Below are 26,665 nucleotides of genomic sequence, written 5' to 3'. Positions count from 1 at the left end.
TAGACAATATTTAGAACAATGTTGGTGACAGCTGTTGCAGAGCCCTGAACAGCCAGGAATTACACATCAATAAATAGTTTTAAAATTCCATTAGAAAATCAGACTGCAGAGTTCACTTTCTTAAAAGAAACAGAAATATGAATAAATATACAACCTCCCTTGATAATAAGTTAACTCACAACTTAGGTTTAAACCTGCTTGATGAAGCTAGCTAAAAATAAAGTATCTAATAGAACTTGTAAAACAAACATATGTAACGGAACAGATGAAGCCTAACAACCTCGCTAAAATAATGAATGGGATAAAACCCATTCTGCTTAAGACAGAATTTAAATGCAAAAAAATTCAGTTACTAAAAGACTGATCTATTTTTAACATGAATAGGGCTAAAAAGATGCTGCTTATGCGAATACATCATAATTCTGAAGTACTCAGCCTTCCTTCTGTTTGTAAAATATGTCCACTGTTGCAACCTTCCAACAGCTCTAGGCTGTAAACTAAACCCACAGAGATGATAATAGGCTACAAAAGATTTGGCTGTCATCATCTACAAGCACAGCATTTACTTCTTCATTATGTCAAATGTTTTGCCTGCTAAAACAAGAGCATCCTCTGGAGGCAGAAAATAATCAAGTGCTTTTAGCAAGTGAACTGAAAGACTATATAAATAAGAGATGAGGAAAAATACACATACAACACAAGCTAGACTAAACACAAGACATTTCCTTGAAATCAAACAAGTTCCTTCAGACATAAAATATGCTGTAACATTGCCTTCAATCACCTAAGAGCAAATGAGAAAGTGTTGGGAATGTCCCTATGGTATCACTTTCATTTGCATTCTAAATTTCAGAACTGTTAAGTTTCATAAAAGACATTTTCTAAAAAAAATGGAAGTTAAACAGTGACCTAGAGGCTCATCTGAGAGGCATCTGATGAGATGCTCCTTTCAGCAGCATCTTCAGTGATACTAATCCAAATTCTGCTTAACAGGAAATCCATCTGTGTTTGGTAAAAACATACATATAGCATTTAAAACTATAAATGAGACAGGCACAACCTTGTCCACAGTTAAAAAAAAGACTTCGGAAAAAGAAAGTGGAAAAACTGCCTTTCTTCTGTATCTGAAATAAGATTGGGCAAAACAGGACTATTCTCCACAGTTTCACCCTGGACTGGCAGGAACACAGTCAGTTATTCTCCACAGTTAAAACGATGCTGTAAGAATTGTTGCTCATTTCTTTTATATGGTTGTGCTTATCTTATACATAAGCAATATAATAAAGATAACTGATTTTTTACTGATGGAGTTATATTGCATGATTTAGATGGTTTGTTCATTTCTTAATTTTTCCTACTTTTGGCTCCTTGAAGAAGAATCTTTATTGGGGGAAAAAATGATCATTATTCTAAATCACAGCATAATTTCTCATATACACAAGACCTACCTTCTGAGTCACTGCTATCAGAACAATAATTCAGTACAACGTCAGCATAACCCATGTGACATGAGAATTTAAGATCTGGCTCTAGCTCCTTTCATGCTATTACTTGAAAACTAAATTTTGTTGCAAGTCTGCAGTTTGTGTTTGAAATGTAAGTACAAGTTTAACAAAATCTGTTATTTTTCATCTTCAACCAACCAACCAACTGTAAAAAAACATAATGCCATTTTGATACTCCATTAAAAAGATAGGTTTAATCACCTTTAGAGACTTGCTCACTGTAATTTTGTGGATATGATGAAAATAATTTGCCCCAATTGCCAATTTATTTATTTTTCAAATAGTCTGCACTTTTTGTCAACCTCTTCAGAGTGGTAAAAATATTCTCTCTCAATCTCTTTATGTGGTAAGTTTTATCCCCAAAGGATTTATTTTAGGGTATCTGTACACACTCTTACAATATTTCTCAGTCCCATCTTTAGTAAAATTCTTATCCTTTTAACACATTCAAAGGAAGATTACATAAAATATTTCCAAATTCCTCCTTTCCAGAAAGGCATGATTCATATTTCCCTTTTTGGCAAACATACCATGAACGCTGTTTTAAGAATGGATTCTGTTTTGTAATCCTATGCTCAGAGTCACCATGTACCAATCTGAGACAGAAAAGCCATATAAAGTCATTTAGACCACCACTCCCTCCAGTTCAGGGCTGTTCCATAGTGTGATTTCTAATGCTTTTTTCCCAGCCTACTTTCAAGCATCCTAATGTTTACTTTCACCTCCAGTCTCCCAATCTGTACAAGACCACTAATAGGAGAAGTCTGCTTTTCCATCACCATTGTTTTTTAAAAACCATTTCCTCCACCTAACTTAATCCCATTACTGACATACTCTCTTATATACACATAAACTAAGGTATTTTCTCCCCTGTCTGTTTTTTATACTTTTCCAGTTACTGATTAAAATACTGGATCTTTCTGTCCCATTGATGACTACTCCTCAGCACTCCTGAAAAACAAACGGTCACTAAACACTGTCTAAAACCTGAGCCCATCCCCCCCAGCCTGTTTTAATTAAAAATGTCTTAGTTCTTCATTGTAAAACATCTAAAACATAAATCAAAGGTAGCTCAGGTAGTAACATCAGTAGGAAATATAAAATAGGAGGGAGTAATCTAAGTCCACCTCAATGAGACTTTAGTGATGTTCTATTGCAATTCAGATGCCAGCATTGACTATTTTACTATTGATCATAAGACCAAACTACTGTGACTATCCATTATTATATATATCTGGAAGGACTACAATGAAGCGTTTATTGGCTGTCAGTTGTCAATGAATCCAGGTCCCAATTCCTCCCCAAGATTAAGTTACCTCTGCTTGTGTCCTAAAAAAATAAACCAGTGAAGCAAGCTGCACTAATTTCCTAGCTGTGAAGTCTTCAGTACTCCCTGCATAATAATGGCTTTCAAGTAAGTTTCTCAAAAAGCATATGACAGGGAATAGTAGCATTTAGAGACTTTATTCTTGTTCTATATCCACTCCTTTCATCATCACTGGGTAGAATAAATGACTGCCTGGGGGGTCAAAAAGAGAATACCTCAACAGGAAATCATTCTGTATCTAACTGCTATAATCATAACATTTTTGAATACATATACTTTCCCATTAAATTACTGAAAATTATTGGTAAAGATGAAAATGTTTATCTTATGTAATGGGTAATAGTCAGTTGTGGAATTGGTACATGACTTTCCTGCAAACATTAAAAAGCAGTTAAGCTTTGCATCTTTTAATTACTAGAGTTTATGTTAATAAAAATATATAGGTAGGACACTAAATTAGAAACAGGACAATTTTGAGGATGGTTATATAATAGACAATACAAATGAGAATAATGCAGAGAATTGCATGTAGAAAAATAAAATTAAGCTCAATATTGAAAATGTTTTTCCTTCTACCAGAAGTCCTCAACAGTTTTTCCTCAGACTTTGGCAGAAGCCAAGTTACTTTCACCATGAAATGAGAACAGACAAAACCCTGCACAACACCCAGGGTCGATTTCAGAAGCTCTTCCCTTCTTTATCTGTTTAGACAACATCGTATTTTAGCAAATTACTCACCTACACAGTTACCCACCCACGGGCAGTGGTGATCAAACTTCGCTATACATCGATTGCATACACCACAGTGTTTGGACCTCACTGGCTTCCGTATCTGTAATGGTTATTAACATTTGTTTAGAATAGCAAAAAACCCTAACATTTTTATATAGGAAAAAACCCCCTCATTTCAATGTAAATTGATTTTTCTATTGTTAACCCCTTAGCAAACTTCAAACTTCATGCTAATTTTTAAAACAATCTTAGCTATTAAGCTTAATGTATATACTATTTAACTCAAACATCTATACCACCTCACCAAAATGATTTTCATGCTATTTGTTATATAGAAAGGATTTTTTTTCCCTCATACAAATTCATCCTATCGCCTCCAGCTACTGCACTTTGTATAGCAACCAGTTTCATTTCAGCTTTTTAACAATGAAAATACAGAATGAGTTTGAGTTTCACGATTCTATCAATATAATTCATAAATGAGCTCTAATGTAAACTCTTCCAGCTTATTTTCTAAAGACAGGAATATGACTCAACAAGGAGAACTCGATGGAACTCAAAATGCAAAATTACTCCTAACAATTTTTTTAAAAAGGTTTGGTTTTAAAGAAGTATAAAATGGCAGTAAAAAAAGAACTGATATTAAGTGTTCTGAGATATATACGTACATATACACACGTAATTTTTAAGGTGTCACACCTGTACATAATTTTGCAGATTCAATTATTAACATCATTCACGTTCTACGTAGGTCAGAACATTACAGTGTAACACTGATAACCTTGATAATTTTGTATTTACTTGTTAACTTTCTAAAAAAGAAACACATTATATTTACTATGGTCACCTTTTTTTCCCCTTAAGCAGTTATTGCCTTTTAAATTTTCTGCGGTGAAACTAAGTATTAACTAGTCCAAGAAAAGTATTTGTTCACAATTTGGCAAGTTTTACAAGCTTCCCGCCCCCCCCGCCAATTACTTCCAAATTGAGAAATATACTTGACTTTTGAAAAAAATATTTTACTAGAAGCACCACATAATTTTGTGAGTTACAAAGGTGGTGAAATGTCACCTGTGTTTTTCATAACTTGTTAGGTGTATAACCAGCCATCTTAGTAGATATATCAGATACTTGGATTTTGACACTGACAAATTATTTCCACAGTGATCATTTTTTTTTCTTATTATTGCAAGTGTTTTTTTTGTGTACAGATGTATTATTTATTGAAAACACTGCTTAAATTAAAGATCAAAAATAAACCCTGCCCTTGAAATTGCATTATTAAGGCCAAAAATGTGTTTAGTACAGGAACATCTAATTTTGGCCTAGCATTTAAAAAAAAAATAAAAATAAAAATCAGTGTTGCAATTAATTAAAAAATTAAAAAAATACACTACCAAGCAGGTACTGCAGAATATACTGAGGTCCAGACTTCCTGTCTCTGCAAGTTCTACTATTGTCTGCAGAAAAAAGAGAAAAGAAAAAAAAGAAATTAGAATTTAGCATATAAACAAATGCTGACAACCATTGTATTAGCTGCTTCTGAGAGCCAGGGTTGTGAACTTTAGTCTTTTCAGGTACTGTCTACACACGAGAACAACTTAAATTCAGCTGAAACTGATTTTAAACCTACTTTGTTAAACCAATATGCACATTTACTTCTAAATTAATTCTAGCTTATACTTACTCCTACTCTATCTAGGTTTAATCAGAGAAAAAGCAAGCTTATGTTAATTTCGATACATCTACACAGTGATTAGCACCAGTTTGACTAACCTGTTGTTAAACTTACTAAAATTAATGCAGCTGAATTTCTAAACAGGAACACAAATAAAACTAGCCAGCAGGATCAGCCAGTCTAAAAACTAGACTTTCTTTCCAGAGGTATCCCATCACAACCTTTAAATCTATATTCACCTCTTTCCTCAGATGTTGAAGCTTCAAGAACAGAAATAATGCAAACCAAACCTCCTCTTACAGATAATGCTACACTTATGGGTCAAGCAATACACAGGCATGCTTTAACTGATACCTACACCTTCACACTAAACGATAGCTTTTTAAAAATTTTGTACACTCCTCCAGTACCCACTTCATTGTTGGAATAAAAGGACCCTAATATTCCATTAAATGGTTTCCAACAAGTTTTAAAATTCAGCAGCTGAAATCTGTGCCGGATGAGACTTAAATGACATTTGCCACATACTGAAAATATCCTGAAAACATCTTTTACCATAATAGCCATCCTTGAACCAGATGGAATTCACTCAGCATAAACAGCCTAACGGCAAATAGATTAATCTACTGCTCCCTTTCAAACCATGTATCTCTCATGCATCAAGGTGGTTTCCAACTGCAGAAGCAACAAAATAGTCCTTACAATTATTTTCTCACCATAGCAATATAAACATGACTTCCTTAATTAGATGATGACCACCGAGGTGGGTATCTTGACTGAAGCTGCAGAAGTTTCCCTCCAAAATACTACACTTAATAACTGGTTATGAAAAATTTATGGAAACTTTTCCTCAAAGTAACCAGTAAAAGCTACAGTCAACAGTCCAGGGGTAAATCACTCTTAATGCTTTCTCTGCTGATCTCAGGTAAACGAGGAACAATCTTTACAGTTTCCGAACACTTCTAAGCTCTGAAAGCTAGACTATTTGTTCTCCTCACTTGTATTTCCACCTGCTACTGGCCCAGTATTCTTGCCTCCATCACTGCAACCCTTGAGATCCCCTCTCCAACCAACCACTGCCACTCACAGGCCCTTCCATGTCCTTCTCGCATCTTGCCAACTTCAGTACTCTACATCCCTTTCTCATCCCCCTCTGCCCTCCCTCACTGCTCTAACAACATTTCCCACTACAGGACTTGAAATTAAAGAGCCTCCCTCACAAGACTGATGAAAGGATGCACAAAGGAACGTACATGTTGTGATGCTCAGCACTGGAGTTCAGTATTGTCCACAAGCAAGACCCCAAAGCTCAGGAGAACAGAACAGAACAAGAGCAAATAAAACACTTAAAGTCTCCACAGAGATTACAGCATAGAGACCCAGAAGTACTCAAGTTAGAGCCACATTTTTGTGGTTTGTAAATGTTGAGTCTATTTTCTGTGCTTTCCAACTATTAATATTTGATTTTGAAAATTTGGAATTGTTTATTTATTATTTATTTACTAATTTTAAGAGTGACTTGGGCTACTTTGTAACACAGAAGAAAGGGCATGACGTATCAGAAGAATAAACATCTGAAATTGTTGCTTACTACTTATTTCCAAACATACTTAACATGGTCTTCTGGAATTAAAAGAACTTTTTTGGTTGCTTATTCCAAAGCTAAATGCTAACTCAACATAAAACATTTGGAGACAAATTACAAAAACTTGAGAAAGCAGTACACTGCACAAAGGTAAGACATGCACCCTACAGTGGTTTATGCCCCTGATAACAGATCATTTCACAATTTGGTTAGCTGCAATGTAAGACATCCAAAACATTCATAGCCATATGCATCTGACTCAAGAAGTTGCATTTTACAATTCCTATCCAGTTCAGCAAGGCTTTTGTAGCCACACTCAACTACTTAAGCAAGTAGATCAAATGAATTGCATATTTGTGCTATTTGCTGAATCCAAACCAAAGTACAGTTGCTGACTCGTCTATTTTAGTCCAGTTGAAGGAAGGTAATTTAGTCTGGAACTTACTTTGGCAAATTTGCAATAACAGAAAGGGAACTTGCAAAAGTAAATCTGCACATTGACTATCAACTCAGTAATAAGCTATTGGAGGGGAAAAAAAAAAAATCACTTAAAGCTACCATAGCCATCTTTTAAAGGCTATTATATGTTTATCACTACATAAGGCCCTAATTCCAAGCCTCAGATTTCAATCCACAGAGGTATTTTCACAAATGAGCGTGATGTAGAACCACAAAACTCACTTTTAGTGGGATGTGAGCTTCTAGGACACTTGCCTAAAATGAAACAAACAAAATGTTTCTCCTGCTTGCTTGTATTTTGCAACATTCAATGAGTGACAGGACAAGAGGAAATGGGCTTAAGCTGCGCCAGGGGAGGTTTAGGTTGCAAATTAGGAAATTAGATGTGGCACTTCGGGACATGGTTTAGTCTAGTCTACCCTTGATTGGCTTAGAATAGACTTGGTAGTGTAGGTTAATGGTTGGACTGGATGATCTTAAAGGCCTTTTCCAACGTAAACGATTCTATGAGTTTGGCTGCTTAGGTCAATGCACTTCAACAACAACAAAAAATCAGAAATGCTAATGATAGTGTTATAAAGTCTTAGAAAGATGTCATTAGATCATCCACATTTTCTCTAATATTTAAACCAGAAGAAAAAAAAAAATCCATCCCAGACTGCCTGGGGTTTTGGTTATTTTTATCCTCAGTCAGTCTAAAACTTTTAGACATAAAGTTAAGGAAAACTAGAGGTGCTTTAAAGTCTGGAAATTTTCTTAGAATCAAATTAACTAACACTTATCCCACAATAGGTCATTTCAGTAAGGCAAAATTCTGAAATTTCACATTTTCATTTTCACCCAACTGCTTTTTAAACTTTTTTATCTTGAAAATCTAAGCTGTGATTTTGCTACTTAAAATGACCTAAACGTAACTTTGGAGCAGTAAGCACTTGAATGTATATTCCAAATGTAAAAAAAGAAACCTGGATGACAAGTGAAAGGAAAACTTTTCAACATTTTAAGACTTTAATTTAGACATTTATTGAAATTTCATGTACTGAACAGCAAACTACTCTGACCAACTAGTGGCAGGCTGCTGAAGATCAAGTTTCACATATCTCATGGCTTTACCTTTTTCTTTTGTTCTTCCGTGGCTTTGATGATTCCCGGATCAGACTTCCAGGATTTTCCAAAATTGTAGAAAAGTGCAACACTATTAGCGAGGAATGGAAGATGTATAAAGAAAAAATTGAGATGTGTTTGAAGTCAAGGAATCTAAAGTTTAAAACCAAATTTCCTCTTGAAAATACCAACTGATAATTCTGAAATAAAATTTAAATAAATTTAATTTTTATGAATGCCCTTGAGTCACTGTCTTCTGAATTAACAAAATTCACCGCTGCTGTAAGAACTAGCTTGGTACTCAGTATTTTCTATTGCTCAAAAACGTGAAAACTTACTTTTTAGAACACTGTTCTTCATGAGGCATTTCTAAAGCACTTAACCTTCTAAAGAATGAATAATGACAGTTCAGTTTTTGTAATTATTTTCCCTTTTAAATAAATTAAATTACATTAAATTTGTCGTCTTAAAAGTATTTCCTGTTTTCACAATAAACATTTCAGAGCTCTATTTATAAGATAGTCATTTGACTGCCTATGTCTTCAGTGGCTTGACATTCCTGTTAGGTCACAGAAAGGACTGCTTCTAGCCATAGAAGGAATTGTGCTGCCACAACCACTGTTGCATGGCAATCACATGTCAACACCACTTATCTCCAAGAAAGGTATTGTCTGAAACCTGCTCCTATTATAAGGCAATACCCATATTTTCCATCAATGAAAGTTATTTTTAACATACTAATACATCTAATCCTTACAAAAACACAGGATTTAATATTCTCTGGAAGTGTTTATACAATCAATTACCATATAAAGACAGAAAATAACCATTAGTTTTAAAAAATATTTCCTGTGTTGACTGACTTGCCATGTAACATGCCTAGTCTTACACCACTTGACATTTCCTTCACAGAATTAAAACATTTCTTAGCAATAATGTGGAAAACCCGAGTACTTCAGACATGCCTCTTCCACAAAAGGCAGAAAATTTACTCTGATACACCTACAAAAGACCTGACCAACCTGACTAACCATCAGTCATAACTGCAAGGAGATGCTGTATTTGACAAAGCTGTGGTGGCAGAAGCCTCTACAGCATTATCCAGGCAAAAAGGACACTTATTACTCAGGCACAAATCACTGCACACCCAAACTACGCTATATTCTGAGTAACTTAGATGAATATTTCTCTCTACTTAGGTAGTCATTAGAACTCCTACTGTAATTAAAGTTTAATATATTGTGTGTTTGCATTACAAAACCTTGCATATAAGACCAGAAACCAAGCATTACGTAGCAATCTGTACTGACTCGGTATATAATACTTTAAAGACAACAACAAAAACCCATTTTTTGCATGCTTTGAAAAAATTGGATTTTGAAGTTAGAATAGATGCTCAAATATATTCTACTATATAGCCACAAGTATATTCTATTTTGTTTGAGTCTATTGGAAAAAAATGTTTATTGAAGGCATTAAGCAGTATTAAGAAAAAAATTACCCAAACCCTTGATAAACAAATCTACATGGTATAGATACAAGCAAATATTAAATGAAAAAACCCAGAATTTCTATAGAATAGCAGTATCTCAAATCCTTCTACACTGCTCTTGTGAGGTGAAAGAATCCTGACATATGAATAAATACAAGTAAGGCCTCTTTTTGACTTCTGAAATGCTAACAAAGTCTCATTGTTCATGTGAAGCGTATCCTAAATAACTTTTGTTTTCCTTCTGTTGGGGGAAGGAATTGGCTGTGAATTTCTAATAAAAAAATATTGGCAAGTTAAGTTAAAATTTTAATGATGTACCTTATATAGTAGAATGTTAGCATTAACTCACTAAAGGCTAATTAATCTTTCCTCTAAGAAGCTGTTTCCAGCAAGTTTATAATAGGGGGGAAAAAACCACTAGCTATACTATAAACTAAACATTCGGCAGTTCTATTTGATACATTATGCATGAAAAGCTCTGACTAATATTTATACAACCTAATTTCTTCCTATTTTTCTTCTAAAATTATCTGCTGCCAAGAATAAGCTGGTTCAACTTATTTGTATAGCTACAGAGAGATTACATTTTCTTTAGAATACTAAAAGTATCACCGGGGTTTTTGCTACAACAGTGAAAATTGTTTTTTTCATTAAAAATACCTTAATCAGACATCTGTTACAAACAATAAAGGTACACCTGAAAAAAATTATATGACCCATTCCTAATTACTATACGTCATGTCTAGACTGTTAAAGAAGATATGGGGAAGACAATTTATTTTCTACCCAGTAGAAGGGTTTTTATAACCTTAAAGTTTTGGAATTGTTTTTTTAATGACTAAAATTTGGACAACCTGTGTGATGAAGAAGCTGTCCATGGATCCAAGCCACACGAGTAGAAATTCATTATGCAGAATTTTTCTGAACTTACCCTTCCCCCATTTTACTCCACAAAATACAGAGAGCATAAGAGACACCCCACAGAGTCTAAGTTTTGCCTTTCCTGTTATCATGGAGGTGTCAAATGAGTGCAACGCTGACAGTGTAAATGGTGGCAGATAAGGTACTTCTGTGCTGAGGATGGGAGATGTTGGGAGACTACATGAGAGAGTAGAGTTAGGTATAGATGAGCAGTAACTGTGTAAATGGAAAAAGACAAAATCAGCCGTCTTTTTCATTAGTATCTTCAAAAACCCATTTCTCATAAGTTCTAAGCAAAACTAGGGAGAAGGGATGAAAACCAACCAGACCATGAAGGAGAAAGGAAAGTTAGAATTGTCTTCTCTGATGCAGACAAACAACTCCAACTGTGGGATTCATCTCACCTACCTTAAATCACTCAGTATGCCTTCATACACAACAGAAAGGAAAAAGCTATGTCCAATCTATCTTCAGTATCAAGATATTTAAATTAAGTCAGAACAGCAGTGCCCTACAAACGGCTATTTTTCTCCACTGGCTATGAAGAGAGCTTAAACAACTAACTTAGATATGGATGTGTACACTAGGGGTATCTAAAATTGCACTGAACTCCCCTTTGAAGTTTACTTCCAAAGAGATTTTAGCAACTTTGAGCAACTCTCAAAACTCTCAATACACAAGAAACCCTTGTAGGTTTGCATTAGCTATAGAGTAGGGAATTGGTTCTCCAGAGAGTCTCATTTTGTCGTAACATTCTCATTTACAACTACGCAAAGAAAAATACATTACCATATTATTAAAGGCTGCAAAATGCATGATATAGCAGGCACTCACCTTCTGCCCTGTCACCAATTTGCTGTCTTTTATGAGGTTTTCCCAGTTTTCATTGTGAGAGACAAAGCAGAAACACCCATGAAACACTTCCTACTTTTAGTCCTAATCAATATCCTTTCATTATTAGAACAAGTACAACAGGCTGAAAATTATTCCAGGAAACTACCTGGAACCAAAAAGACCATCTCATTAGAAAGAAAAATAAAACCCAACAAGCACCCCACAACCCATGAGTGAGGTGATGTGACGAGCTAATTTTTCACCCTGAACTGCAGCCTATTTAAAAGGGCCCAAACATACGCAGCTTCCTGCTATCACAGCTACACATCATACAAGAGTCTGAAACCAAGCCAAAATGGCTTTATTGCCATTATATACCACCAAGACGCTCCCTTCCACTAACCACAAATCCAGTAATAGTCCTTTTCTCCTAAAGAAAAAAGATCTACAGCCAGTGTAAGCTGTCAGAGATCAATACATGCTAATGAACCTGCCAATTCGTAACAGATGTACATCTGGATCCAAGAGTCCAGGTAGATAACAGCAGACAGATACACAAGAAGCCTCATTTGACTAGGCATTTATTAGACAAAATCCATTTTTAATCAACCGAAGCTCTGCAAAGGCTCTCTACCTCCACCTTCCACCTAACATTAAAAAAATCCCTTAGCTTGCAAAAAAAAAAAAAAAAAAAATTCATTCACTGCCACCTCCCCCACCACAGATTTTTTTTTTTTTTTTTTTTAAATTTAGAAAAAGTATTTAGGCATAGGAACAGAAGCTCTGGATAGCTGGGCCTGAGGTTTGGATTTTTTGGGTCTTTGGTTTCTCTAGAAACATGGCTGATGGCTTCTTTCTTCCTGCATGCATGGACTTTTGCTGTTTTCCTGAAGCTAATTTTGGTAATATGAATGGGGTTTTTTTTTGTTTTTAACTGCTTAACTGTACCAATTGGCTTGTTAGAGGTTTTAAAACACTATGCCATTGTAACAGCTTTGTGAAATCGTGAAAATGATCGTGAATTCTCTTATACCCATTTTTTAAAATGATCCCTAATTGAAAGAGTGTGCAGTGATTGTTTTCTTTCACATAAAACCCATCAATACATGGAAGTATATTTGAGATAAGATAATCAAATACAGTATTAGTCAATGATAAATTATTTTAAAAATTATACATTGGCTTACATAATCTCATTATCTCAGCGTTGCAAGCAGCCAAAAAAGCTTAATGAAAACGGCACACTCCCATTTGCACCAAATAGAAGCGGTAGAACAAAAAAAAAATACTGTGAATATTTTGGGTTACAGCAAACCCTGACATCTTAGAAAAACAGAGCAGTATAAGAACCTTCTGACATAACAGGCACTATTTGTTCAGCTGGAACTGAAAAGACTGTGTGAACAACTGAGATATGAACTCCGTATATGTGCCCTGAACTTTTACAGGACACAAGAGAACTTTCTACCTACGAATGCTAATGAAAAATAATGAAATGTGAAATTCTAGTCTCACTTTATTAAAAGTGTACTTTTAACCTCCCCCTCCCCCCTTTTTTTTCCTTTAAAAATAAAACTGAATTAAAGTACAGTGATTTAGTGTGTAGAATTTTTGAGGGTATTTTCCCCCCTGCTCTGCAAACAGTGGAAAATTAGAATACACTAACAGAGCAAGACATAACTATCCTTTGTTATTGGCAAAACACAATTAAAGGGAAGCAGCAAAACAGTGGCAGGGAAGCATAGGACCATGGACTCATATACCTATAAATACGCAGATCATAACTTCCTCATTCCCAGCAGGAATAGGATTTCTATTTTAACAAATATACCAGACTCAGAAGCTGCTGAGAAAAATCCAATAGAATGGAAAAATTTACAAAAATTCAGTACACTATATTCTTCTAAACTGTCTGAATTTACTTTCAAGATTGGTCTTTTAGAAGACACATCATTAAGCCTTAGAATTTATAGACTTATTTTTCACATGACCACCCTGAAATTCAAGAAAACGCTCTGCTGATCTTTGGTTTTGTTTGTTCTTTATGACACACTTTTCAGCTACCCTTTTCTGCCTCATTAGGATTAAACCCAGAATACCAGATGATCTTCCAGACACCTTCAACATATCTACATGGAAAGAAAATTCTTACCAAACACCTAAATATTAAAGTAACACTTGCAGCAATTAAGACCTTTATATTATTTATAATATAAAGTTCCAGTAAGACAATTTGTGATAGTTGTTTAAGGTTAGAAAGTTTTTTCCTGAGCAAAAGATGGTCAGAATTTGTGAAAACTACCAGGACAGGTTTTATCACTTGAACATTAGAGAGTATAAAGTAGTAAGCTGGTCTGCTGTAAGTAATCATATAAAGCTGTAAAAATACAAGAATCCTTTCTCCAACCACAATGCTGTGCCTCATGCTATAAAAATAGAGCAGGCATGCAATTTCTTTTTTCCAATAAAGCTACAGGGCAATTTTCCAGAAGAAGAAGAATGAATTTGGAATCTTATTACAAAGACTTCCAATTAAAAATCACCAATTAAAGGAAGATGGCCTCAAGCACTAAGTCTCTAAAACTGCTTGTCAGAGAATTGTCAGTTCTAATGAAAGCAATTAGTAACTCAAGTTTTTAGACTACTACTTCTGTGTACAAAACACTGTTACAAAGGTTTTGAGGCACCTACCTGAAATTACAGAAGCAGTACAGTATTTTGTTGACATTCTGAAGTCAGACTTTATTAGGGTAATTAATTGTCTATGGTTACTACTTCTAGTGGACCATGAACATTATTCTGTGACAAAAAACCCCCCAAACTTCAAGTTACATTAATCAGAACAGCTATCAGAATAAAAATCTAAGCAAGTTGGTACAAATACGAAGACAATATGAGCTTCAGGATAAAAATCTCACAATCTGCCACCCTTAAGGGACAGCTTTCTGCATCAAGATAGAGGCCATCATCAAGCTGTGCTGGCTGTGCAGCCGTTTTAACATGGTCAAGGACTTTGATTTAAAGTTGCACACATTGTTAATTTGGTTCAAGCTGATGTTATGTTTGCACAAGAAAGCATTTCACAGTAGCTCAACATTTGCAACCCAAAACACATAGCAGCATTAGCAAACGTGAGTTTCTAAAGAAAACCTACAAGGTATGAAGAGCCGAGATTGGGAAGTGAGATGGTGTAGATTATAAGTGCCTCTGAAACTTGTATTTTACTATTTGCCAGAAGTCAGGTTTTCTTCACAAAAAGAACAGAAAAACATCAGTCTAGAAGCATTACACATTTAGACAGTTCTACTCCATTCCATAAAAACTGGAAAAGTATACCTCCATTTTTAACTACTGCTTTTAAAAATGTTGTTCATATTCATTTTGTACTCGCCTTCCTCACTTTGCAGTTACTAGTAAATTTAATTGAGTAAAACCATAGAAAATCAGGCCAGACAGAGAGACTGGTAGTAGGGCCAGCATTTCTAAATAACTATTTCAAGACATACTCATGCTAATATTGATAGTTTGGGGTTGGTTTGGTGGGTTTTTTTGTTGTTTGTTTTGTTTTTAACTTAATACTACTAGATTTTAATTTTCAGGTTTTTTTAAATGTGAAATGTCCAGTCACATGGGACTGCTATTATTCACAGCAGCACCTTTGCAAACACTGTCAGCATGGAAGCCAAAGGCAGCATGGCAGCAAGGTCTCCTCTCTGTTCTCAACCCAAAAATGTGAGGCTCATTTAGCTAAGTTTGGAGAACATATTAACAAGACAATAAAAGGGTTGCACTGCTACTATCCTATTTCATGGTAATTCCTTGAGGATGAAAAGAAAACCAGTTCCTAGAAAAGTCAAGCCAACCTCCATCATAAATATTTAGTTCACTTCAACTATTTACAGCTATAAGAACGGTATTAAACATTTGATAAAACATTAAATCTCTATTTTGTTTTCTTGGTTATTGTAATTACAATACCCAAGAAAGTTGTTTAAAAATTTGAATCTATTTCCTTAAGGTTCCTGAAGAACTGACATTCTTCAATGAACTCCGAATCAATTTCTACCCCTTTGAGTATGAAAAGTTCGTATCTAGGCAGACAGTCAAAAACATAAAACAATGGGCATATGCTGAATCTCTTTAATCAAGTGTTGTTAATATATACATCTTCAAAGACTGAAAATACAGTTAACAAACGTATCTAAAATTTGCATGAAAAGGAATTTGCAAAATCTTTAGGAAGAACTATGAAGTTAATTCCACTGGAATTGTTATCTACCATGAAATTACCTACTGCTTTTCAGAAAAGCAGTGTCTAAAAATGCAATTACACCTTGTCACCTCACAGCCAGAGCATATTTTATAGAGTTGCTTACATTTCCCCCACTTAAGAGACTGGTAAAGCACAGGAAATTTTGCAGACTACTGTAAGCTGATTTTGAGGAAAATCTTTCACTTACTGAAGCAAAGCAATAGCGTGCACATTTGTAAAGCGATACAACAATTACCATCGATGTAGAAAGCAATGTTTAATGGAGATAGCCATTTTAAAATTTTAATTACTTACTCTTATATGTAGAATATATCTAGGTATTACCTCATCTACTAACAAGAAAAAAATATTACTTATTACTGTACACAAAAAAAGGATATCATTCCAAAACCATAAGAACCACGTCACGTACATCCAGAATTTTGTTGCCAAGTATATTCCAAGAGGCAGTGCACTGTGCATGGAATGATCAAAGAATGACCTGTAAAGTAGGAGCAATGTCACATGATAAGTTTTGACTTATAAAATGTAAATCCTGAACTACTGCTTCTGAAACACACTTCCTGTTAAAATATGTACTATATGGGATACCGCAAAATACAACATAAAAATATTTTGCTCACTTTTACCTTCAAAGTTAATGAGAAATTCCTGTCAACCTGTTCAGATGAAGGGTCATGACTGAAAGTTACTTAATTAAAATTTATACATTTACTTTTGAGGTGAATGTCAAAAACTGGACAAGAAAGGTAGAATGAGTAGATACTCATGCTAAAACTACGCTGTGAAAGCAGCTAGAAACCTGTGAGTTTCCTAGCCTACATGGATAGTGGTTGCAAACTACATTTACTTATGAGATTTCAGCACTAAAGATATTTTGGAAACCCATACAATGAAAATTACTTGTTAAAATTACTTCAGTAAGGAAAAAGCTTAAGAGACCTTGGTGCTATCAGCCTACATACTTTAAATATTTCACATTCTTGCTTCTGTTACAGTTGCCAATAGAAAGTTGGGGAAAAAAAACCCAGATTAATTCATTTCCCACATCACTAGATTTGCCAAGTTCTAAGATAAAATGGTGCTACTTAAATTAAAAATAAAAATTAAGCCATCAGAATTATTTTCACCTTCTTATACTCTTGCATTTTAAAGACTATTCTTAGTTGAGACAAACTAGGTAAGTGATTAAATTACTCCATATTCAAGAAAAAACTGCTAAACAGTCACACTCCAAACTGCTAAACTCCTTGAAATAAAACTTCTTCCATCATCTGCCTAAACATCCTTACATCGATCCATTTTGCTTTTTGTCCTGGTGGTGCTCTCAGGGCTGCCACAGACAAATGTGCGCACTGAGTAGTTTCCATTTCACTCCTTTACTCCCTTGCAGTAACTGTCTCTTCTCTAATGGAAGTTTCTTAGGTCTTTTGAGAAAATTCTTTAAGGAAGATGAGCTAAGATAGTAATAAGCGAATACACATTTGGACACACAGTAGTTACTCAGCAATAATCTTTCTTTCAGCGATTTCTGTGCATTTTTGTGTGTGAAAGGAGTACGGAGGAAGACACAGCTAAGCAGGTTAGCTAAAATTCAACAGGGAAAGGAAATACTACTAGAAAAATAGCAAAAGTTTAATTTGAACCTGGGCTTTGTGAAAAACGCTTCAAAAGTATTTATACTAAACATTTAGCAAAGGATAAGAGAAAGTAAGAATGTTAATCCTGAATACATGTCAGGTAGATCAAAAATACAAAACTTGACAAAACATAGATCTTGAGAAACTTGAAGAAATCTCGTCCTTGCTTCTTACAGGAGGTGTGGTTGAGGATTTGCATTGCCAAATAAATTATTTGTGGGAGGAGGTCAGCAAATTGCACAGCCTCAGATATGACAAAAAGACTGAACAGATCATCTCCAAGATCCTGCAAAGGCAAAAGCTTGATGACGCCCCCACCTCCCTCCCGGTGTACTAAGTTCACTAAAATTCTATGAATTTGGATTAAGGAACAGATATGTTTTCTTTTCCTCTTTAAACAGAAAGGAAGGAGAAGCAAGTGTTTCTAATAAACATGACATTCAATGCCAGAAAAGCACAAAGCTTGTAAGTATGAAGGTATAAGTTCTTCTACACATGCCACACATGACAACGAAAAGCAAAAAATAGATGAAGTAGTCTGCAGATCTTGAAAATCCATTGCAGCATGCCTGCATGTATATGTGTGCGCATGTGTATATGTAGGTGCATTTACAGATATTTAAAGTAATCACAAACACAACCAAAATTCTTTATGATCAGGTAACAAATTAAAAACATTATTAGAAAGCAGCCTTTTTCTTTAGTCTCCCCTTTCTACACCAACAGAATCTACAAAATCTGACTCTGACTTCATTCCTCTCTATAAATCTCTTTAGATGCCTTTGGGTATTTAAATTCTAAAAAAATACATTTTAATAGCACACTTGCACATATCTTTTTTTCTATTCCTTTCTGGTAACTTTTCCCTTGACTGCTCTCTGCAAAATTCATGCTGATAACTCTTTGTAGACAGACACTCAGCACCCTCCTCTGGATAATGACTGAATTTCTGTTCTGCCGTTAGCTTCTGTTAGCTCAGTGGTATTCACCCAATGTAATTCCATGGCTGTTTGCAAGACAACAGAGCATTACAAGAGCTAAAGTCACACGCGATCTTTCCCAGAAACAGTAATAAAAAAAATTCCAACAAAAAATTAATGTTGCATGTTGAAAAAACACACAAAAAATATAAATTTAAGATTATTTATCCAACAAAGATGCCAGCAAAACACTTCTTGTGTGCACACTAAACAGATAGTGTCCTGGTAAAACACTTACTTTGAAAGAAACTGCACCATAGCCCAAACGCCACCATACATCAGCCCTTTAATGAGCCAAGAATCAATGTCTAGGTCTGCTATAAACCCAACCAGCCAAATAACTAGGAAAGGAGTTCCCAGCATCACCTTCTGACGGAATTCCTATATAGAAACAAATATCAGTAAGTAACTGTTTTCAGGAACAGATTGTATAATAATATTCTATAATAAATAGGACAGTAACAAAAACTTCAATAAATTTTCAGGAAGCTTCACATAGAGGGAGGAATCCTCATAATTTTTTCTCATTTTATATATCTCCAATGAATGTGCAAGAAAAAAAAATCTTCCTAAAATTTTATAACAAATCAGCAATTTTATTTATTTATTTTAGAAGAACTGACTTTGCTGTTAATCCAGAATAAAGGCAACAGTAGCTTTTTTTTCAGAATCTGTCAGAGTGTATAAACTACTACACAGCACATGGTAATCTCAGTGAACTTTAAAGGCTGCAGTTATGTAAGTAATAAAGTCATACTGAAGCATCTATGAAGGAGGATAGGACTTTTTTTGTCTTACACTATGTGCGTACAATTCCTGATGAAGGCACTGAACTCCTTCCAGATATTCAAAGCACAGTCACAATGCACATGTACACACAATGCAATGCACAAATCACTTAAAGTCAATAATCACTGCATTATTATATTATCACAGGGTTAAAGCACAGGCTGTAGCCAGTGCTTTGATCATCAAGATGCAATGTATCTTTAAATCAAGAAGTCGTAAGAAATCAGTGATAGCAATACTTAATATCTAGCAAAACACTCTCCCTGGTCAGAATATATTAACTCTATACAAGTTATCAAACTATAGGCAGGTAGACAGTTCTTCATGCCAGGCCAGTATGTTACCCTTGATACCCTCATTTCTTGCCTCCTCCTATCTGCAGTATTAAATAATAACCTGAGAAGAAAAAGGCCTCTACATTAGAGATTCATATATTACATTATACTGCCAAGATGGACTACTACTTTCATTCAACACAAAACACTACATAATTATAGAGGAGATCAGAGTTCAGGGTATCTAAAATGCTTCTTTCCTTAGATACTTGAGAGTCAGCTTTGTGAAAGTCTTGGCTATTCCTAACATTACCAGACCAGCTAGTACTTTCCTAACGTTCCGTTAGCACAAAAACTGAAGGTAACTGTGTGGAGGCTTAGGGTTTTCTTTCCTCCTGCCTTGAATAAAGTTTTTTTTTTTTTTTCTTTTGCATTTACTTTTGTCATAACAGAAAGATGTTTCCTAAAACTGAAATGTGGGGAAACCACAGTACTGAACTGCTTACCTTAAAAAAACCAAACACACACACCCCCAAAGAAACAGCAGCAGTAATACTGATTTATGTAAGTGTTACACTACTACTTACCTTATCAGCTTTCAGTTTTCTCAGAAAGGATGGACTGTCATATCCCTTTGCCTGCCTTGCTTCCTGTAGGTGATTGATCATCCAAACGTTCTTCCTCTGTTTTGCTAGATCAAGTGGTGATTCTCCCTGCCAGGAGTATAAAAGTGGGAAACATCCAATTTTAAAACAAAATGCATACAGAGCACTTTTGAAACAGAAGATTGGCAGGTAAAACCAACACATTTTAGATCAGTTTAAGCTACATTCTGGCATACTTTTTGCTCTGCAGCTTACTTGACACCAAACATCATTCATTCCTTTTGGTCTTTTCCTCTCTCTCATAACTATACATGTGTGGACAAGCAGAATATTAAATGTGTGATCCTGACCATATGTGTGTCCTGACATAGCAATAATTGTTGCCTTTGGTGTAACACATCTGCGTTTCACTCTTCTACACACAGTCTACTAGTCTGTAAGTGAAAGACTGTGCTTCCCCCTCAGCTATTGACAGGCAGCAGAGATCAAGCAAAGAATAAGAACTCGTGACCCACTGGATCATGGAAACTTTCCCAGTCTAAAGCCTGACTTCTCAGTTAATTCTCTGCCTTTTTGGCAGAGTGAAGTTACTAATATCATGGAATGTTTCTATACGGAATTTTTTTCACAAGCTTAATGCTCTTATATTCATCTCAGTTACTGAAGTCCTAGGAAGAAAACGGGAAAGAATAAAATTGATTGCTCGTGTCCAACTTATTCCAAAACTCTGAGCTTTTACGCTTAGCTTGTGCTTCACACACTTTGGGTGCCAAGCCAGCAAGGGGTCATGCTTTCTCCTTCCCTACTTTCAGAAAGGACTGACAGACAAAGCAAAAGAGACACAGAGAGATACAGGGGCCAAAGATGCCTACTAAACTCATTTGATTTTATTGCTTTTTAAACATTTAGGAAGAGAGCTAAGTGAAAGTTATTGACTGGGTCTAAAATTATAGAGGAGGCAAGAGACAACCAATTGCAGGTACCTCCAGCTGCAGTTTTGCATTTGACTCCTCCTCTCTTCTACTGGAGTTAACTCCCCTCCTAAACAAACCATTCATGGAGGCTTGAAAAATGGCTGAATCCTCCATCGCTCGGCCCCCTCCTAAAAAAAAAGTGAGACAGGTACCAGAAACTGAAATTACCCAGAAGGGCAATAATTACTATAGACAGAAGAGATTTCAAAGATTAAAAAGTACAGTTAGCTACCTATATCCCATAGAAAGACAATGGGAATTGAGTACTTAACTGTCATTTTTGCCTTTGAAATCTTGCTTCAAATCTCTAAAAGGAGTGTAAATAGCACAGACTACAGATTATAAGGTGAACCTTCTTGCTACTTAACAGGATCTTGCACTCCTTCTGTGCAAGAATTTTAACTAGCAAAATCAGTTAAAAAAAGAATAACCTTTTGACCTAACCTGACTTCAAAGTTATTTAGCCAGATGTTTAAGAAACAGGTAAGTTAACTCCACCCTCAACAGAAATGCCTGAAATCAAACTATGGTGCCTACTTCATCACAAATTTAATAGCACCTTGAACTGCTAATATCTGGAAAACTCCAGAGATGCTGTTATTTTAATGTCACCTTATATAGCCAGACTGTAAAGATTACCTGTGGACAAGCAATCCCCTCTGGGAGTTGATCTCCCAAGTAAATCCTGAAGTTGTCTCGGGGTCCAGCTGAGCATCCCTTCCACTAGAGGGCCATGAGACACCTAGGAACTGCCTAGATAAAAAGATTGAGGGAGCTTTAAAGAAGTCTTTGACTATGCTTATTATCTGGCCATTTTAATATTTTCCTTGTATTCACAGGGGTGGTGGATGGCTGACTTGCTTAGAAAGCAAAAAAAAAAAAAAAAATATTGGGGAACTTAATCTAGTAATACACTTAGTTTGTCAGCAAGCAATAAGGCTTCAATAGTATATATTTAAAGTGTTTAGATAGAAAGAATAATCTGAAGAGTCATTACCACAAGGAACTTTACATGTAGACTTCCACAGACAAGCCTACAAATACACTGCATAATCAAGAACTACATCTAAAGTACATTCAATGATTCATGAACATGTTTAAAAAAAAAAATCTTCCTTAAACCATAAAAGCTCTTTCAGGTCTCTATCACTCTCTAATAAAAAAGGATTTTCTGCTTCTATTTAAATAAAAGTGACAGGTGTCCCCCTACCCCCAGTGATAAGCTGATTCCCTGTGAAATCCTGTCCTCATGTGCCCAATCTGTCTACTGGTGTGGCAGATAATTTCCTTAACAAAAAAATTAACCAAACAAAACCCCACTCCAACTACTGAGAAGCAGCTTCCAACTCCAACTGTAATCCAGTTCTCAAAAAGAAAAAAGAAAGTAACTCACTACCAAAAGAAAAGCACTATTTTCTTGTGCAGCATAATATAAAGAGAATAAATAACACAAACAGGACAAACCCACTGCTTGTATCAAGCTTTATTCTAGAATAAGAGTGCTACTGTTCATATACTTCTCAAACGGTCATGCAAAGTAAAAAGAGCACCTTACTGAGATGACTGGTTCCAATTTGTTCCAAACCTAGGCGGCCAGCAGCATGCGTCTTTCTAACACAGACTGCCTAGAGCTGGTAACAACAAGGTCAAAGCTCACACCTAGTATTTTCAAGCCACTTCATTAATTTGAAAAAGATGAATGGCTTTCAGACAATGTATTTCTTTAACCTTAGCTGTCTTACCACCACTCTTCGTCAATTCCACGGGCTATCTGAGAAAAGGACTTCACTAGATAGTGCTGCAGAAATCTGGAAATGACTGCATCAGAAAGGAGCCTTTCACAATTCCTTTTATTTCTGGAGAAACATGAGCCAGACACTTAACAACCGTTCTTTGGCTCAGTGAAAACTTTTTTGCTGAACAGCCAAAGGTGAAGCACAAAACTGAGTTTCTATATACCTACAAAAATCAACCAAATCCTTATGTTTCCTGTATGTTTACTATCACCCAAATCAGCATATCTTATAAAGCCACTTGGCAGGATGGCAAAACTGCCACTGCTAGAATAATTTTGATCCTCTGAACATCCTAGAAACCTGGGAAGGCATGCAAGAAACCTAGACTCCACTGCAGAAGGCAGGCAGCGGTTAATGAAACCAGGCACATGTCTTCTGGCATGACTGGAAAGATACAATGATCCAGCAGGTTCAAAAACCTATTTTTCTACTGACTGCTGCTGTCTGTCAATAAAGAAGGAGAGACCATGAACTGCTTCAGGCTAGCAGGTACTTCGTCATTTGGCCAAAAACATACAAATTTTTATTACAGATTTCATAAAAGCCCAGAAATGTAGGTAAGGTGATGACTTTAAAGCTCTAATCACACTGATCAGTCTGCCAAGGGAAGCAAGGTATGACACGCTGATTTTTTTTCCACAAAAATACCTTAATTTTTACTATTAGGTGGCATCTTTTCAACAGTTTACAAGAAGTGAGACTAGAAGCATAATTCATCCACACAACTGACCTTACAGACCATATATTCACACCAGTACATGCAAGAGGCTAGTTGATTTGTTTTAAACATGTGAAAAGCCATGTGATTTTTCTAACGAGTTTTCACTCATGATCATCAGTATTTCTGATATTCTAAAGTGGATGTAGGACCTAGAAAGCTACTAGCAAAATTTGACTGCACCCTTAAAAAGACTGTTCCATGTTCAAGAAAACAGATGTGTGTATATACATATATATTTTTAGCATATTTCCATCACTTGTGTCCAAGCAAAATAGGCCCTGGCCATCTTAATCAGTAGGGAAAATGGTGAAAGGTCAAATAAATACTTAATTAAGTATTTAATATTCTATACATGTAGATTTACAGCTGTATTTTCCAGTGTAACCACTCCATCTGTAACACTCATTAAGTGGAAAATACAAATATCTGAAGAGAAATTGAGAATTCTTTTTCTAAAAGTGAATTCTTCTCTGACACCACAGAAGAAACAGCTTGGGTGGTGAAGTGCATGTCGTTTGATATACAGAATAGCCCGGAGGCAATGGACAAAACCACGTTCAACAGGCACACCTTCCACTGCTGAAGAAGCTCTTACAGACTGCAAGCCTATGGCATAAATTGTAACAGCTGCTTGGCTGGTCTAACATATGCTAGGGACAGGCTCTGTTAGTGCTCAATCTAGCTACATCATTAAGAAGTTCTGGTAGAGTAATTGGGCAACTTAAAGTTCTGATGCAAAAAAGAGCCCATTTTCTTATTTTACTACTATTGCTATTTTTAGGCCTCCAACATCCTTACTGCCACTGGGAGATATACCAGAGCATTTGTCATCTCTCTGAAAGAGACATGGACAATCGCACATCTCACTCCAACAGTCAGTCACCCCAGAACTTCACTAGAAGCCATTCAGTCAGATTTTCAATTTTGCATCCAAATACATGGGTCTTCACGCATGCAGTCTAATTGCACACCCCACTCCCATATATTTGCACATAACCATTGGCACATTATTTACATGAGTACTTTTGAAGGTGCAGATTTAGTGGTTAGGCATCACTGTTAGGAAAAACTGATTCCCAAATTAAACGTTAGTGGCATGGCTTTTGCCCCATCTTCATGATCCCACCATACCCACAATAATAATCTATTTTTGAGATTTATCATAGGCTCTGTTATTTCTGCCTCAAACCACTTACAATAAAAACAGACCAAGTGTTTACCTTTATATTTTGAGCATCAACATTAGCTCCAGCTTCTAACAGAAGACTAATAACTGTAGTATTTCCTGCTAGCACAGCCCAGTGCAGTGCTGTGTTTTTGTGATATTTGTCTCCAAGATTAACAGAAACATTAAATGTAAGTAGTAATCGGGTTGGATCCACACTAGAAAAGAAAATTCTTGTTAGATCTACAGAAGATGAACTCAAATACATACGAACTTCTTGTTAATGAGTTCAATTTCCATAAAGAACATTGGTCAGGTACTCTATGTAATAGCGAAGCGACGTCTTTTGCTGATGATTATGAATGGCTCAAACTCCCCTCCCACCAAAGAGCAACCACAATTCTGTTGACTTTTAAAGGAGCTCAGTAAGACAGCTTGTTCTGGGATGTCATGAAACACCTTTGTTATACAATTCTGTTTTCACGTTTACCAAAACCTAACAGTATTAACAGATTTGTAAAAGCATGCACAAGATTATATACTTGGCAGGTAACCAAAGTTCAAAACATATTTCCAGTTCACATTCCAAAATATGAAAATAAAATAGGATGATAATGTTGGTAATGGTAGGTATTCGTAAAAGCTAGCCTATGTTTCTCCCCAACAATCGATAGAGATAGCCCCTTCCGATCAGGAATCTAATTCAGACAAATTTGCTCTTTGGAGAACTGTTATTTTACACCAACTTTTTCCAATCATCTCCACAGGAAGATTTACTTTGTAAACTAAAAGTTCATATTAGTGAGTACTTCTGCAAAACACCCTCTCTCTTGAATAGGCCATTGTACTGGTTTTGGCTTAGATCAAGTTAATCTTCTTCATAGTAGCTCCTACGGTGCTGCGTTTTGGGTTTGTGACCAAAACGGTGTTGGTAACACACCCACGCTCTAGCTACTGCTGAGCAGTCCTTAGACAGAGTCAAGGCCTTTTCTGTTTCTCACGTTGCCCTGCCAGCAAGTAGGCTGGGGGTGAGCAAGAAGCTGGGAGGGGGATGCAGCTGGGACAGCTGACCCCAACTGACCAAAGGGATATTCCATACCATATGATGTCATGCTCAGCAACAAACACTGGGGGAAAAAGGAGGAAGGGGGGACATTTGGAGTTACAGCGTCTGCCTTCCCAAATAACTGTTAAAGGTGATGGAGCCCTGTTGTCCTGGAAATGGCTGACCACCTGCCTGCCCATGGGAAGTAGTGAATGAATTCCTTATTTTGCTTTGCTTGGGCGCACAGCTTTTGCTTTATCGATTAAATTCTCTTTATCTCAACCCACGAGTTTTCTCACTTTTACCCTTCTGACTCTCCTCCCCATCCAGCTGGGCAGGAGTGAGCAAATAGCTGCATGGGGCTCAGCTGCCTATTGGGGTTAACTCACAACAATCATAAATGAAGACAGATAAAGTCACAATTGTGGAAAGAACATTGACTAGTTAAACAAACAAACAAAAAAACCAAGACAAAACTCTCCAAAAAATCAAAACCAGTCACTATTATATGCCAGTTAGTTAACATCAAGAGAAATTCAAAACTGCAGTGAGATATTACCTATGTGTTCTGTAAGCTGCCCACATTAAAGGTGTCATTCCATTTTGATCCATCATATCTACATCCTAAAAAAGGAAAAAATAAAAAAGTTGGTGAGATAAGTAAGCATGCTCAAGATCCAGTAGATAAAAGGTTTCCAATGAGAAGCAGTATTTTAAGACTAACCAACTGAACTGGAAAAAAACTGACAAGCTTTTAGTACATTA

General features: G+C 35.8%; 1 protein-coding gene across 1 annotated transcript in view; it reads right to left on the bottom strand.

The window, feature by feature from the left end:
* ZDHHC17 (zDHHC palmitoyltransferase 17) overlaps window positions 1-26,665 on the bottom strand; it is a 77,170-nt gene that overhangs the window by 6,482 nt on the left and 44,023 nt on the right. Inside the window, exons 6-13 of the mRNA XM_075707427.1 lie at window positions 26,460-26,524; window positions 24,911-25,073; window positions 20,182-20,307; window positions 18,769-18,911; window positions 16,291-16,391; window positions 8,400-8,524; window positions 4,962-5,024; window positions 3,571-3,664 (exon numbers count right to left, since the gene is read on the bottom strand). Of these exons, the coding sequence (XP_075563542.1) occupies window positions 3,571-3,664; window positions 4,962-5,024; window positions 8,400-8,524; window positions 16,291-16,391; window positions 18,769-18,911; window positions 20,182-20,307; window positions 24,911-25,073; window positions 26,460-26,524 (880 nt within the window). The remainder of the gene's footprint in view (window positions 1-3,570; window positions 3,665-4,961; window positions 5,025-8,399; window positions 8,525-16,290; window positions 16,392-18,768; window positions 18,912-20,181; window positions 20,308-24,910; window positions 25,074-26,459; window positions 26,525-26,665) is intronic.

This window comes from Pelecanus crispus, chromosome 1 (genome assembly GCF_030463565.1).
Source record: "Pelecanus crispus isolate bPelCri1 chromosome 1, bPelCri1.pri, whole genome shotgun sequence".
NCBI lineage: Eukaryota > Metazoa > Chordata > Aves > Pelecaniformes > Pelecanidae > Pelecanus > Pelecanus crispus.
This window is presented reverse-complemented; position numbering and strand designations above follow the sequence as displayed.